The sequence below is a fragment of the Lissotriton helveticus genome, chromosome 3_1, assembly GCF_964261635.1.
Source record: "Lissotriton helveticus chromosome 3_1, aLisHel1.1, whole genome shotgun sequence".
Taxonomy (NCBI): domain Eukaryota; kingdom Metazoa; phylum Chordata; class Amphibia; order Caudata; family Salamandridae; genus Lissotriton; species Lissotriton helveticus.
Genome location: NC_136061.1, coordinates 559403939 through 559418050, shown reverse-complemented (window position 1 = coordinate 559418050; position 14112 = coordinate 559403939). Strand labels below are relative to the sequence as shown.

Below are 14112 nucleotides of genomic sequence, written 5' to 3'. Positions count from 1 at the left end.
TTTAATGCCTGTCAATACTTTGATGTTAGTATAGATTATTGTGTAAATAAGCGTGTTTTAGTTGCTATCTCCCATATCTGTCTCACTCTAGTAAATATGCCATTACGCTCAGGCAAAACACGCATTGTCCAAGTTCAGACTCCTAAAGGAGTGGTTTCGGGCCCATTGGATGTTTTTATTTCTCGTGCCACAGGTATACTTGAAAAAGAAATCGCTATGGTTGAAAAACGCCTTTCACTTGACCTACTTAGTGAAAAACGCTCTTCATTGGGTAGGCTGGCTACGATCCCTAGCCCTGTGACACAACCCCATGCAGCTTTTAACTGTATCCATTCAGCAACTGTCGAGGCGCTAGTACATATAGATAGTGATGGGGTTGATTTGTCTACACATATACCAACCCATGTAGAACATAATTTAAATGATTCCGAGGCAAATAGTGAAACTGTATCTCAGGTTAGTTTTGAATCAGACTATACCCCAGAAACGCCCCAATTATCTCCCGAGCCCCCTAAGACAGTTTCCAAAAGGGTGATACATATGAACTCAGTTGGTGCCGATACGGCGACAAGGAAGAGGAAGCATGATACGAGTTGTTTAGGGGGGAGAGAACGAAAAATGCTAAAATTAAAAGTAAAAGAAACCGCCGATAATTGCCATGGCAATCCTATATCATTAGCTATGGGCAAACCTGGCGATAACAAACAATGTCTTAGTACCTTTCCTAATATTCCTTGCCCCTCCCTTACCTCGCTTGGATCCTCTGACCCTTGCCCCACTTGTCAAAATAGTGATGAATCATTGTTGGTTAAAATTGAGGCTTTGATGAAAAACCTCTTATTGCCTGTTCTAGAGCGGACCAGGTTAATGACCCAAAAAATTGAATCCCTGGAGGCAGTAGTAAACACTAACTCAGCCCTACTAGTATCCCTAACTAGTTTGAGCCAAGGGGGGGCTAACCCAACACATCCAGCAAATATTGCTCAAGTAAATACTTCTTCATCTCTTAGTGATAAATCTCTTGGGGTAGTAACTGATAGACCAATGAGGGGAGGAGATCATAAGGTTACATCCAACAACCAACTAGTGGCCGCATCTCAATCATTGCAGAAGAAGCGGCCAGTAGCTAAATCTGACAGCTTAAACCCCGCTAGACTACACCCAACTGGACTACCATCCCTGGCCCAACCCAGTCTTAATACTTCCCGGCCTCTTTTCCAAGGGCCTATGGCTAATCAAAAACGTAACACAAAACCCCTGGTTGAAAAACATCGTACACACACTAAGCCACGGGCCGATCTCCCTACTGAGGCTGCACTATACACAATAGTTTTGACTGGTGTAGCCCCCCTTCAACAGGGTAAGAGGGAGACTTTCGATGATCTACGCAATAAGGTGACCTTTTGGTTAAATAAAAACCGACCATTACCCCCCTCTCTGCCAACTGAAATTTTGTTTGTGAGAAGGGTGGACTGGGTGGGCCATGGTACAAAAGATCTGGAGGGCGATTGTGTATTGATCTCGTTTAAGGATCCTTGGGTGGTGGAAATGATTAGCAGAAAAGCGAGGTTTGCCAGGCAGGGGGATGTTCAAACATTGAGCCTATCATATTTTTACCCGCATAGGCAGAGTAGTACCCTGACGGGTTTCAGACATGGCCAACCCAACATCAGGAGTTATCCTACTACAAGGACTCCCCAGCCCACCACTTTCCCATTTCTTTTCAACCACTTTGGCCCATTATCTGATCTTGAGGCCAATGATTGACTTCACTCCCGGACTTGCATAACTGCCCATAGAGTAAATCCTAGTTCCCCGCCAGCTAGGCCGTATAATGAGCCTTTGCAGTTGGTATTTGTAGAGGAACAGCGACTGGGGGCTCCAATAACAGCAAGTACTACTATACTACCGTTAAGGGAAGTAGAAACAACCCGGAAGCAAGGGGAAAATTGGGGCACCTTTGGGTGCCCCACAAATGGGTGTGATGCTGAGAATAACTCAAATGCATTAGTGGCTCTGGACTCAGTGGTACCCTTCGTGACCCATGGCCCAGAACTACTTTCTATTGTCTCCTGGAATGTTGCGGGGGTTAAAAGTCGTATCCATTCAGATGACTGGCTGGAGTTTATAGACAAACATGATATTATCTTACTCCAGGAAACTTGGGCAACTGAACCAACATTTAGGCAGGGATATATCAATTTTTTTAAACCTGCAATTAGAAGCCCCAAAGGGAGAGCCTCAGGGGGTTTATTGATCTGGGTGAAACAATCCCTGGGATTCCACTCCACAGAAATAACAGTATACAACCCTGACCTCCTTATCATTAAGTTGAGTAAGACTGGCTGTCGGGACATGATTTTGTTCAACGTATATGCCCGAGGCTTGCCAGGAGGCCGCTCACCTCACCTGCTGGAAACACTGGATCCAATCCTAGACGATCTTGATAGTGATCTTGTAACCCTCCTGGCTGGAGACCTAAACTGTACCTTTGAGCCATTGCTTGACTCAGGGGACAGTTGGGGCTATGCGGAGGATGCAGTATGGGGTATTCCTGAACTGATGCCCTGTAAATCGGTAACTGCAACTGAGGCAGCAGTGAATTGGACGGCTCTTTGCCTTAATAGGGGCTTTCGGGCTGTCAATGGCCGCGCCAAATCAGACCAGGAAGCAAATTTTACATTCGATAACGGGCTTAGAAAAAGCCGTATCGATTATATCCTATTAAAAGTAGGAGATTGGCCCCTTATGATAGACATGGTAATCCTCCCCCGCCCAGAAAGTGACCATAACCCCCTGTCCCTAAAATTAAAGTTACCAGGTTTAGTGAGATCTGAGAACCCTGGTACTGCACAGACTGGGGATGCCTTCCTAACCAATGATAGGAAGAGACTTAAATGGTCTAAAATTGTGGAGGATGTTGCTTTAAGGGACAAGGTAAACATAAAAGTCAGCAAAACATATAGTGGGATGCTGGCATATGATCATCTGGGGGGAAACCCCGAAATGGCCAACAATATTATGAATCTCCATAATGGTTGTTTTGCTGACCTTAAATCTCTGCTTTCAAAACCCCGACCTAAGGCAAATCCCAAAATACGGAACTGTCCCAAGAAATGGTATAATACTAAATGTAGGGAAGCCCATACTAAACTTATAAGGGCAGTTAAGTCCAGAGTTATGATCTCAGTGAAAGAAGCGAGATCTAATTATAAGAAAACACAGTGGGAAGCTAAGCGGGTGTGGGAGGATAAGCATTGGTCGGATTTATTGGAGGCTACCACTTCAAATAACCCCATTAAGTTTTGGGAAATAGTCAAGTGGGGGAAAGATCCGGATGCTTGCATCCCTGTAAATCATGTGTCCCCTGTGGAATGGGTCACGTTTTATTCGACCCAGTTTTGTGCCGAGAACTCCAATCCCCCCAGTATTACGGCGATGGTATCCCAGCCCCCCTTGCAAACTAAGATTATTACCTTTACGGAAAAAGAGGTCGAACTGGCCATAGGTCTTACAATGCGAGGGAAAGCACCGGGCATGGATCTCATACCAGCCGACCTGTTCAAAACCGACCCCGGCTTATGGATACCCTACCTTACTAAAGTGGCTAATTCAATAGCCGCTGGTGCAAGTATACCAAAATCCTGGAAGGGGGCTGAGATATTACCCATCTACAAAAAGGGCAGTAGGTCAACTCGGGGTAATTATCGCCCAATTAGCCTCATTGATACAACCCAGAAACTTATTGCACGTATGATCTTAGGTAGGGTCCAAGGATGGATCGAACTAGAGGACATACTATCTCCAATGCAGGCGGGCTTCAGATCGGGAACGAGCACCATTGACCAGGTGTTCAGATTTTGTCTGATCTACTGGAAGGTGGTTCAGCTTGGCGGTGGTACAATCTACGCAGCGTTTCTCGATCTGAAGTCCGCGTTCGATCTAGTTCCGAGGGATAAACTGTGGGGAGTTTTGAGGAGCTTGGGAATGCCCGAGGAGTTATTAGTTTTAATAATTAAATTGCACGAAGACAATTTTGCGAGGGTGAGATGGGGTGCCCAGGGGCAAGTGACGGAACACTTTCCAGTAACCCGAGGTTTCCGCCAGGGGTGTGTTCTGGCACCAACTCTTTTTTTATTGTTCATAGACCAAGTGGTCAAATTTTTTAAGGATACCCCAACGGACGCCCCGATGCTTGCAGGACAACGTTTCCCGATGCTCATCTTCGCTGATGACACCCTTCTCCTTTCCCGGACACGCTCTGGTCTACAGCGGGCGTTGGACCGGTTTGGGGAGTTTTGTGTCATCAGCGACCTTAAGGTGAACGTCGGGAAAACCAAGCTTATGGTACTAACAAAGAATCGCCCTGTCCGGTGTACAGTTAATATGGGTGGTGTTAAACTGGACCAAGTGGAGAATATGGTATATCTAGGGGTCACCCTAGACAGTCGTCTGGGATGGAAAGCACAAGTCGAAGCACAACAACTAAAGCTTGCCCGCCTTACCGGCTGCCTACTAAGTGAACAAAAGAGATCTATCACTAAGCGGGTTTGTCCGGTTCTTAAGATCTATGATGCTAAAATTAACCCAGCAATTTTATATGGTGCAGATTTGTGGGGTTATATGGATCTCATGGGTTTGTTCAAAATACAATGCAAATTTTTGCGTAACCTAGTGGGCTTGCCACAGTCGACCCCATCCACCCCTCTCTGCTTGGACATGGGTTGCCCCCCGATTAATGAAATGGCTAAATTTAGATTGGTTGCCTTTTGGAGGCGTTTGTGGACAACCCCTGAACTCACCCTATTTGCCAACGAGGCAGCTGAAGTTAGATCACTTGGGGGTTCAGGAAAAATTAAATGGTTCAAAATGGTAAAATCTATCCTGACGGATATGGGGCTAGAGCAACTCTGGATATCCCCTTCTACCAGCACCTTTCCATCTAAACTAGCTTTCAAGGAAATGTACTGGGCCACTGTCCGTCAGAATAGAGTTAATGCCTCAAGCTCTATTAATCTTACGGGTAGGTTCCTGTCATTTAAGTTGGACTTGTCCCGTGAACTCTATTGGGATTTAATTTCTAAAACCCTGGACAGGAAACTCTACCACCAGTTTCGGGTGGGTGCATTACCCTTGAATACATTTACTAAAAGTTGGAAAAGGAGTAATATGGACCATTGTGGATGGTGCCCGGGCCATAAGGAAACAATAGGACATTTTTTGTTTGTTTGCCCTAGATACCGAGCACCTAGAGCCAAATGGTTAAAACCATTGTTCCAACGTATGCCCATAAGAAAATCCGAAGAGGCTATTCGTGTACTAACTACCAACACCTCTGAGTTCATTTCAGTGTGCCTGGCCAAATACCTGGGGTGGGCCTGGATACTAAGGTCGAAACCATAGTATAACTACTGTATTGATCATGAATATGCTCCCCCAAGATGTACCGAGCTTTTTTAAAATAGGTTCTCCATTGGTTGGCTAAATACCTGGGGTGGGCCTGGATACTAAGGTCGAAACCATAGTATAACTACTGTACTGACCATGAATATGCTCCCCCATGATGTACTGAGCTTTCTTAAAATAGGTTGTCCATTTTTTGTCTATGCCATCGAAAACTGCTTGGAACCCAATTGTAAACTTTTTGTTTTTTTATTTTACAGGTTTGTCTTCTTTGTCATTTAATACTAGTTTTATGAATTTAAAGATTATGTATCTTTTTTTAAATTAAGTAATGTTGTCAAATGCCTGTCTTTTATGATTTTTTTATGAATCGAAATAAAGACTTTAAAACCTGAAACCTGGCATGCCATTGTTGTTTTGCTTTCTGTGAGCCCTTCCCTCCATTGTGTCCGTAGTGCATAAACCAGCGCGGTGTGTATTAAAAATCCTTCCCCAGGTAGATCATACCTCTGCTGTAATGCTGGTAAGATTAGAATTCCCCGTCCTCATACAAATCCCCAAGTACCTGGATCCCCGCCTGCTCCCAGTCCATCAAATACGTGTGAATCGCCTCCGTGGGGTAATGCTGTAGCCATCCCCAATGGGATTTCGGGTGCATAGGGATGTAGCACTCCTGCCCATGTTGAGTACGATTCCAACACAATCTCAACGTCCTTTCTTCCATGGAGAGATCTTTAAGATCCAGCTTTTGTTGCATAACTATAAAGGATAAAACATCCCGTGGAATCCCCTTGCCTCTCAGGTTCTCAGGGCCTCTAAATTCCCTTGCCACTGCTTGTGTCAATACCTGTAGCTGAGCCGCCAAATAGTACAGCTCAAAATCGGGGACCGCTAGCCCGCCCTCCGTCTTTGGTCTCATCCGTGTTGCCTGGGCCACTCTCCTTCTACCAGACCCCCATAGGAACCCTACAATCAAGGATTTCAAGAACTTAAAAATCGAGCACGGTATCCAAACAGGTAATGTTCTAAAAAAATATAACAGCCTAGGCAGTGCTACCATTTTCAACAACGCTATCCGTCCCATCACCGACAACGGGAGAGTAGCCCAAAAGGCCATGCTACCCTTCAAAGCTCTCACACATCTCCCCACGTTCCCTTCCAGCATATCATTGGCTCCATCATAAATATGTACACCTAGATACGCCAAGCAGTTCGGCTCCCAGCGCACTTCCCTGGACATGGTGGGTGGCAACTCACTGGGCTTCACTGGAAACAGACACGTCTTAGCCCAATTCACCCGTAGTCCTGAAACATCTCCAAACTCCGACAACAAGCTTGCTGCTCCCTCCAGTGCCCTTCCTGTATCTTCTAGAAACATCAGTAGATCATCCGCATATAGCGAAATATACTGCCGATCTCCTCTGTACCCCAGGCCCTCGTAACTCTGTCCCAATCTGGCTCTTGCTGCCAACGGCTCTATTGCCAGGGCAAACAATAATGGGGAGAGCGAGCATCCCTGTCTCGTCCCGCGGGCCACTCGGTATTGGGGTGATATCAATACTCCTACCTTCACCCTAGCCACCGCGGAGGTGTACAGCACCCTGGTCCAGTCTACAAATTCATGTCCTAATCCAAAGTGTCCTAATGTCTTACATAAATACAACCATTCGAAACTATCAAAGGCTTTCTCTATGTCCACTGAAAGCACCGTTGGTTTCGGTGCGCCAGGTTGATCCTCTTCTAAAATCCTCACTAATCTCCCCACATTAGTGGCTGTGTTTCTAGTTGGGATAAACCCAGCCTGATCCTCATGGATCAGGTCCGTCATGTGCTGCAAGAGATGAGTCGTCAATACCCTACTCAAGATCTTGTAATCAGTAGTCAACATTGATAACGGTCGATAGGCGGCCGTGTCTGTACCCTCCCGCCCAGGTTTTAACAATGGGATAACAAGCGCCTCCCTCATTGACCCAGGGAGTTGACCTAGATCTTAAAGACTCCTTTTGATAACATCTAAATATGAAATACTAAGGTTCAAACGCCCCATTCAATGAAAACACAGGTATTTATGGAACAATCCATTCTTGAGACTGGTTTGTAATGAGCTACTAGTTTACTTCTCACAGATTTCAGTACAGGCATTATAATGGGGGCACGTTTCCGTGTTTCCGTCCCTGCTTCACAATGTATTAGTAATTTGGCTCTCTCAGCCAATACCTGTGATGTGAGGAGGCTCTGCCAGTTGACAAACCGGTTTTTAAAAGTTTGTTTTTGTTTAGGGTATGAGGAGGTAAGGAGAGGGGCTGGCAATCTGAGGGGGACTAGAGAACTTTCAAGAAATTCAAAATTAAGACCCCAGATACTGCACATTTTACACTTTGGTGCCAAACCAAACACACACCAAAGTACTGGAAAATGGACAGCGGCCATAAAAACGGGAAATATAAGTATTGGGCACCAAGCAAGCAGTTAGCCATACTGGATGTTCAGAAAAGTCTTGCCAAAGCTGAAGGCTGTGCCCAAAAGCTACGTGGTGCAGACATACCAGGGCTATATGCCCAGTGTTCAGTGGACGCTGGAAGAGGGAGCTGGGAAAAGATTGCTGCCAAAGAACACCCACCATGCTCAATGCCCAGTGGACACGTCTTCTGGCCACATTCAGCAAATGCTAAGGTAGGAGAAGAGGTCAAGACTGTAGGCCACACCTAACAGATACTGACATGAGGGGAACCTGCATAGATCAATATTGGCAGATACTGTGGGCAAACAGGGTTTGGCCATAGGCAATCGCACTGTGCCCTGTGCTTGCTGCAGTCCGCTGTGTGGAATGTTGACTGGGGGAGTAAGAACCGGTGCAGTCATATGGCAATGCAGAATGATCTTACGATGTAATGAGTACTCTGCACAGAGTGCAGTCAAAGGCTAAACTCTCAGCAGTACACTGTTGCAATATGTATGCGGTGAGCAAGAGAGGCAAGTGTAGTGGAAAAATGTAATTGTCGAAGCAACCTTAAAAGGGCAGATTTCAGTGTTTTGGGGGTTTTGGTTCATAAATACAATTTTTCCAACAAAATCTTTATAAGGGGATTTTTATTTTCCAACTAAATCTAGCTGGTGATTATTACCAAAACTATAAAGTGCCTTTCAGGTTTTTCCACTATATATCATTACAAATATCTGTGCTAAGAATACTTGGAACCTGGAAACCACAAAGAATTGAAAGGAAAACCAAAAAAACAAAGTAGTATTTAATGATCACAGAACATAAAAATACAGGATGAGGCAGTATTGTATAACATTTCTTACATTAACAAGTACATTACAAATTTGGATTTAATACTGTACCCTCGTATGTTTACAAATAGATCTTCTACTGCTTTGTGTATGTGAAACACTTCATCTCTGAACAGAGACAGGCATGAACTGCTTTGAAGTGCAAGTTTCCAAAGGTTTAAAGCGGTAGCTTCCGTATTCAAAATTCCATGGCACAGGATAAATCCAACTTAAACAAGAGAGAGGATACAAACTTTTTTTCAAAAAATACACAATGGCAAATTATTGTACGTAAAAGTAAGCAAGCACAAACAAATAAAAACAAGGAAATAGCTATCTGGAGATAAAATGAATATTTGATGAGCTGATCTATCATCTATTAAACCTATGCACGGAGACAGCAAGCGATTCAGTGAATGGGTGAATAATTATAAATAAAAGTAGCACTGGCCATATCCGTAGGTATGGCTTATAACTGACCGTGCCTCAAGTCATGCAGTCACTCATTCATCCTTCCATTGATACACTTAATCAGTAATCCTGAAACTCATGCATATATTCATCTGCCTATTCACTTATTCTTGCAGTCACCCACAATATCACACATACAAACCCACCAATCAATGAAGAAGTTTGATGCTAGTCTGTGAGTGGGGGGAAAGTGCTTTAGGTGGAGTGCTGTTAGTATTGAGGGTGTTTCTTTCCCACTATTAAGGATTTACCATTTCCTTTTGTGTGTAAATAACAAGGGCTGGTAGCACACCACACAGGATGGGCCCTTTGTTTAATGGAAAATGCACCCAATACAAGCCCACTCTTATGCTGCAGCTTCATTACCTTTGGACAGCAGATGCCTTGATAGTGGGTACTCCTACCACACTATTGCTTTTCACCCTGTATTAAGTCTATACAGAAAATATGACCCAACATTTGAATTACAGGCCTGCAAATGATTGAATAATACACAGAGTATACCTATTCCCCTTCCTCCAATTTCAAATTACAAAACATGTCAAAGTAGTGATGGAAATTAACGCATTTCAGACTTATACTTGACCTAAAATATGCATTTTGATTTGGAGTTTTTTTAGCAGGACTGAGCAGCACTCTGGTGCATACCCAATAATGCTCCACTCATAATTGTCAAGCTAACCAAAATGGTCTTCTCCATCAGAAAGCAGGAAATGTTAAGGGCTCAGGAATAGCAGGTAGGCATGGCCAGATACATATATGGTAAAGTATGAGCCTGGCTTTTACAAAATAATTAGATATGAAAATAAGGGTACAACTTTGGAACGGACGGTACTTACATATTATCCATTTTTCCATTGCATCCAAGGACAGATATTCACATGGCATCTGTTTCAAACGGGAGGGAAGAACATTCCTTACTAAAGAGTGTGCACTAGGACATAAAACAGTAATACTTCCTCAACTATTTTATCTTTAACAGACAAAGACAGCAACATGAGAATCAAACACAGTAACTCAACTTTCAAAAATGCTCACATTGAGATAGAGGCCTCACCTTAGGATAATTATTTCGGGTAACTGCCTTTGTAGTTTATATGTATGGCTCAGTTTTGCACAATTATAAACTATTACTCTTGAATGAACAATCTTTTGTTAATTATGTTATAGGCACACACTGTAACTCAAACTGTGGTGACTCAAAATGTTTTGTGTCCTTGTGTGTCACACAAAAATCCCCCTCTTTTGTCACACCTGTGAAAGGTTGGGGAGTGAAGGTTTGGGAGTTGGAGAAGTCTTTCCACATGGAGTATAGAATACACTCTCCCTGGATAAATACTACTAACACAGGTATTCTATTGCCCGGTCTATCGCCAGACTGAGCATTGGTCCTACCAGTAATCATTTTTTATTTATTTTAAGAACCTCAACCACTATCAGTGGCATGCTTCAACATCTGGTCGTATCCTGGTCCCTATAGACCAGGACGGCTAAACAATATTCTAAGAAGCACTTAAAGATATTACCTGATGGGGTTGTTATATAAAAATACCTTAGGAACACCAGGTATCCCTTTATTATTGGTGTCATATGTATGGCTAAAAATATTTACTTTTAGTTACCGGCTTTAGAGTACCTGATCCTCAAAAGACCCTACACTTTTTTGTCAACATGTTTCAGTCCTTTAGCAATCAGTCTCTAAGGGTCCTGTGCTTTCATTAGAACATGTCTTACCCTGTATGAAGTTAGTTATAAGGCAAATGCTGTCCTCTACATGTCAGTCTGATGTATTGTAAATAGAAGAAAAACAAATGCAGCCCTACGTTGAGGGTGCTGCTACACAGGAAAGCACAGGAGGCCCGTCCCCAGTAGTCACACTTGCGTTAAGGTTATCATCACCATAATTCACCTAATGCTTTATTTAACCTGAGGCAATCATGATGGCACCTGCTTTAGGTGAACTACTGCAAAAAACACAGTTGATGGACAGAATGTAGAACAATGTCATACATTCACCCCAGTACAAGAATCTGGGCCTATAGACACTGGCTATATGCAAATCAGCTCTGACCCTGTGCCTCATGGGAACAGTCCAGTCCGAACTACCAAGTCATGGCTTTCCCAGACCGGAATCAAGCATCCAAGGACCGGTTTCTGGCTATCAGCCTGGATAGCTTGACTCCAGTGGTGTGGAGAGCCTGGGACTCACGTCTGAGCATACCCAGCCCACTCGGGGTGAAAATTGCAAAAAACACAGTTGATGGACAGAATGTTGAACAATGTCATACATTCACCCCAGTACAAGGATCTGGGCCTAAATCCATCGTTTTTTTTGCACTCCACACCACCCTGGGTTAGACACTGGCTATATGCAAATCAGCTCTGACCTTGTGCCTCATGGGAACAGTCCAGTCCGAACTACCAAGCCATGTCTTTCCCAGACCGGAATCAAGCATCCAAAGACAGGTTTCTGGCTATCAGCCTTCATTCAGCCTGGATAGCTTGACTCCAGTGGTGTGGAGAGCCTGGGACTCACATCTGAGCATACCCAGCCCACTAGGGGTGAAAGTTGCAAAAAACACAGTTGATGGACAGAATGTAGAACAATGTCATACATTCACCCCAGTACAAGGATCTGGGCCTAAATCCATCGTTTTTTTGCACTCCACACCACCCTGGGTTAGACACTGGCTATATGCAAATCAGCTCTGACCCTATGCCTCATGGGAACAGTCCAGTCCGAACTACCAAGCCATGTCTTCCCAGACCGGAATCAAGCATCCAAGGACCGGTTTCTGGCTATCAGCCTTCATTTAGCCTGGATAGCTTGACTCCAGTGGTGTGGAGAGCCTGGGACACACGTCTGAGCATACCCAGCCCACTCGGGGTGAAAATTGCAAAAAACACAGTTGATGGACAGAATGTAGAACAATGTCATACATTCACCCCAGTACAAGGATCTGGGCCTAAATCCATCGTTTTTTTGCACTCCACACCACCCTGGGTAAGACACTGGCTATATGCAAATCAGCTCTGACCCTGTGCCTCATGGGAACAGTCCAGTCCGAACTACCAAGCCATGTCTTTCCCAGACCGGAATCAAGCATCCAAGGACCGGTTTCTGGCTATCAGCCTTCATTCAGCCTGGATAGCTTGACTCCAGTGGTGTGGAGAGCCTGGGACTCACGTCTGAGCATACCCAGCCCACTCAGGGTGAAAATTGCAAAAAACACAGTTGATGGACAGAATGTAGAACAATGTCATACATTCACCCCAGTACAAGGATCTGGGCCTAAATCCATCGTTTTTGTGCACTCCACACCACCCTGGGTTAGACACTGGCTATATGCAAATCAGCTCTGACCCTGTACCTCATGGGAACAGTCCAGTCCGAACTACCAAGCCATGTCTTTCCCAGACCGGAATCAAGCATCCAAGGACCGGTTTCTGGCTATCAGCCTTCATTCAGCCTGGATAGCTTGACTCCAGTGGTGTGGAGAGCCTGGGACTCACGTCTGAGCATACCCAGCCCACTCGGGGTAAAAATTGCAAAAAAACACAGTTGATGGACAGAATGTAGAACAATGTCATACATTCACCCCAGTACAAGGATCTGGGCCTAAATCCATCGTTTTTTTGCACTCCACACCACCCTGGGTTAGACACTGGCTTTATGCAAATCAGCTCTGACCCTGTGCCTCATGGGAACAGTCCAGTCCGAACTACCAAGCCATGTCTTTCCCAGACCGGAATCAAGCATCCAAGGACCGGTTTCTGGCTATCAGCCTTCATTCAGCCTGGATAGCTTGACTCCAGTGGTGTGGAGAGCCTGGGACACACGTCTGAGCATACCCAGCCCACTCGGGGTGAAAATTGCAAAAAACACAGTTGATGGACAGAATGTAGAACAATGTCATACATTCACCCCAGTACAAGGATCTGGGCCTAAATCCATCGTTTTTTTGCACTCCACACCACCCTGGGTTAGACACTGGCTATATGCAAATCAGCTCTGACCCTGTGCCTCATGGGAACAGTCCAGTCCGAACTACCAAGCCATGTCTTTCCCAGACCGGAATCAAGCATCCAAGGACCGGTTTCTGGCTATCAGCCTTCATCAGCCTGGATAGCTTGACTCCAGTGGTGTGGAGAGCCTGGGACTCACGTCTGACCATACCCAGCCCACTCGGGTGAAAATTGCAAAAAACACAGTTGATGGACAGTGTGAGAAGTTGGCCTGATATATGATGTTCACTATTCTAGTGAGCACTCTGTATCAGTCCAAACAACCCGTATTGATGATTGGTTGTAAGTCAACCTTATAGACCAGCTATCCTAGTAGCATGGATACGAGCAGTCTAAGGCTAAGACTCTAGAGGGCGTGTTAAGCCAGCTGTTTTACCATCACATTACCCCTTGAACACCAAGTGAAAGGACACCACACAAGTTGTTATCAAAAATAAAGTGTCTTTATTTATAACAGGACTACCCTGGCTCTTTATGAGACAGGGAGCTAAGCACACAACAAAACTCTTAAAGAATTACTGAAAGTCGCACAATTTACACAAATGCCCGAGGGGCCCGAAAAACCATATACACAAGAAGTGGAATGCGAAGTTACTAGCAGGTAAGTAATACTTTTCTAGACTGTAGAAACGCTAAGCCTACAATGCTGAACCCTTAGATTAGGAGCAGGAGGCCTAGGGACGCCGTGTGCAGAGTGGGAACTCTCACGCGTAATGCGGGAACAAGTCTATGGGTACTAGCACTTCACAAAGTTACTGTTCTCGGGCGAACCCGACTAGGTGGGTCGAAAACAAGGGTGGATCCGAACACTTAGGGTGTTGGACTATGCTGGAGCACCGGAGTACTCAGGTTACCTAGCCCAGGGGCTGCGGCTGCATAGGGTTCAAGTTGCGTCGGAAACCCTCGTTGAAGATCCAGGAGCCTGAAGAAAGAAGTTGC

General features: G+C 44.8%; 1 protein-coding gene across 1 annotated transcript in view; it reads right to left on the bottom strand.

Annotated features, from left to right (window-relative positions):
* NCKAP1 (NCK associated protein 1) overlaps positions 1–14112 on the bottom strand; it is a 577107-nt gene that overhangs the window by 384241 nt on the left and 178754 nt on the right. Inside the window, exons 8-9 of the mRNA XM_078680487.1 lie at positions 9987–10035; positions 8749–8905 (exon numbers count right to left, since the gene is read on the bottom strand). Of these exons, the coding sequence (XP_078536613.1) occupies positions 8749–8905; positions 9987–10035 (206 nt within the window). The remainder of the gene's footprint in view (positions 1–8748; positions 8906–9986; positions 10036–14112) is intronic.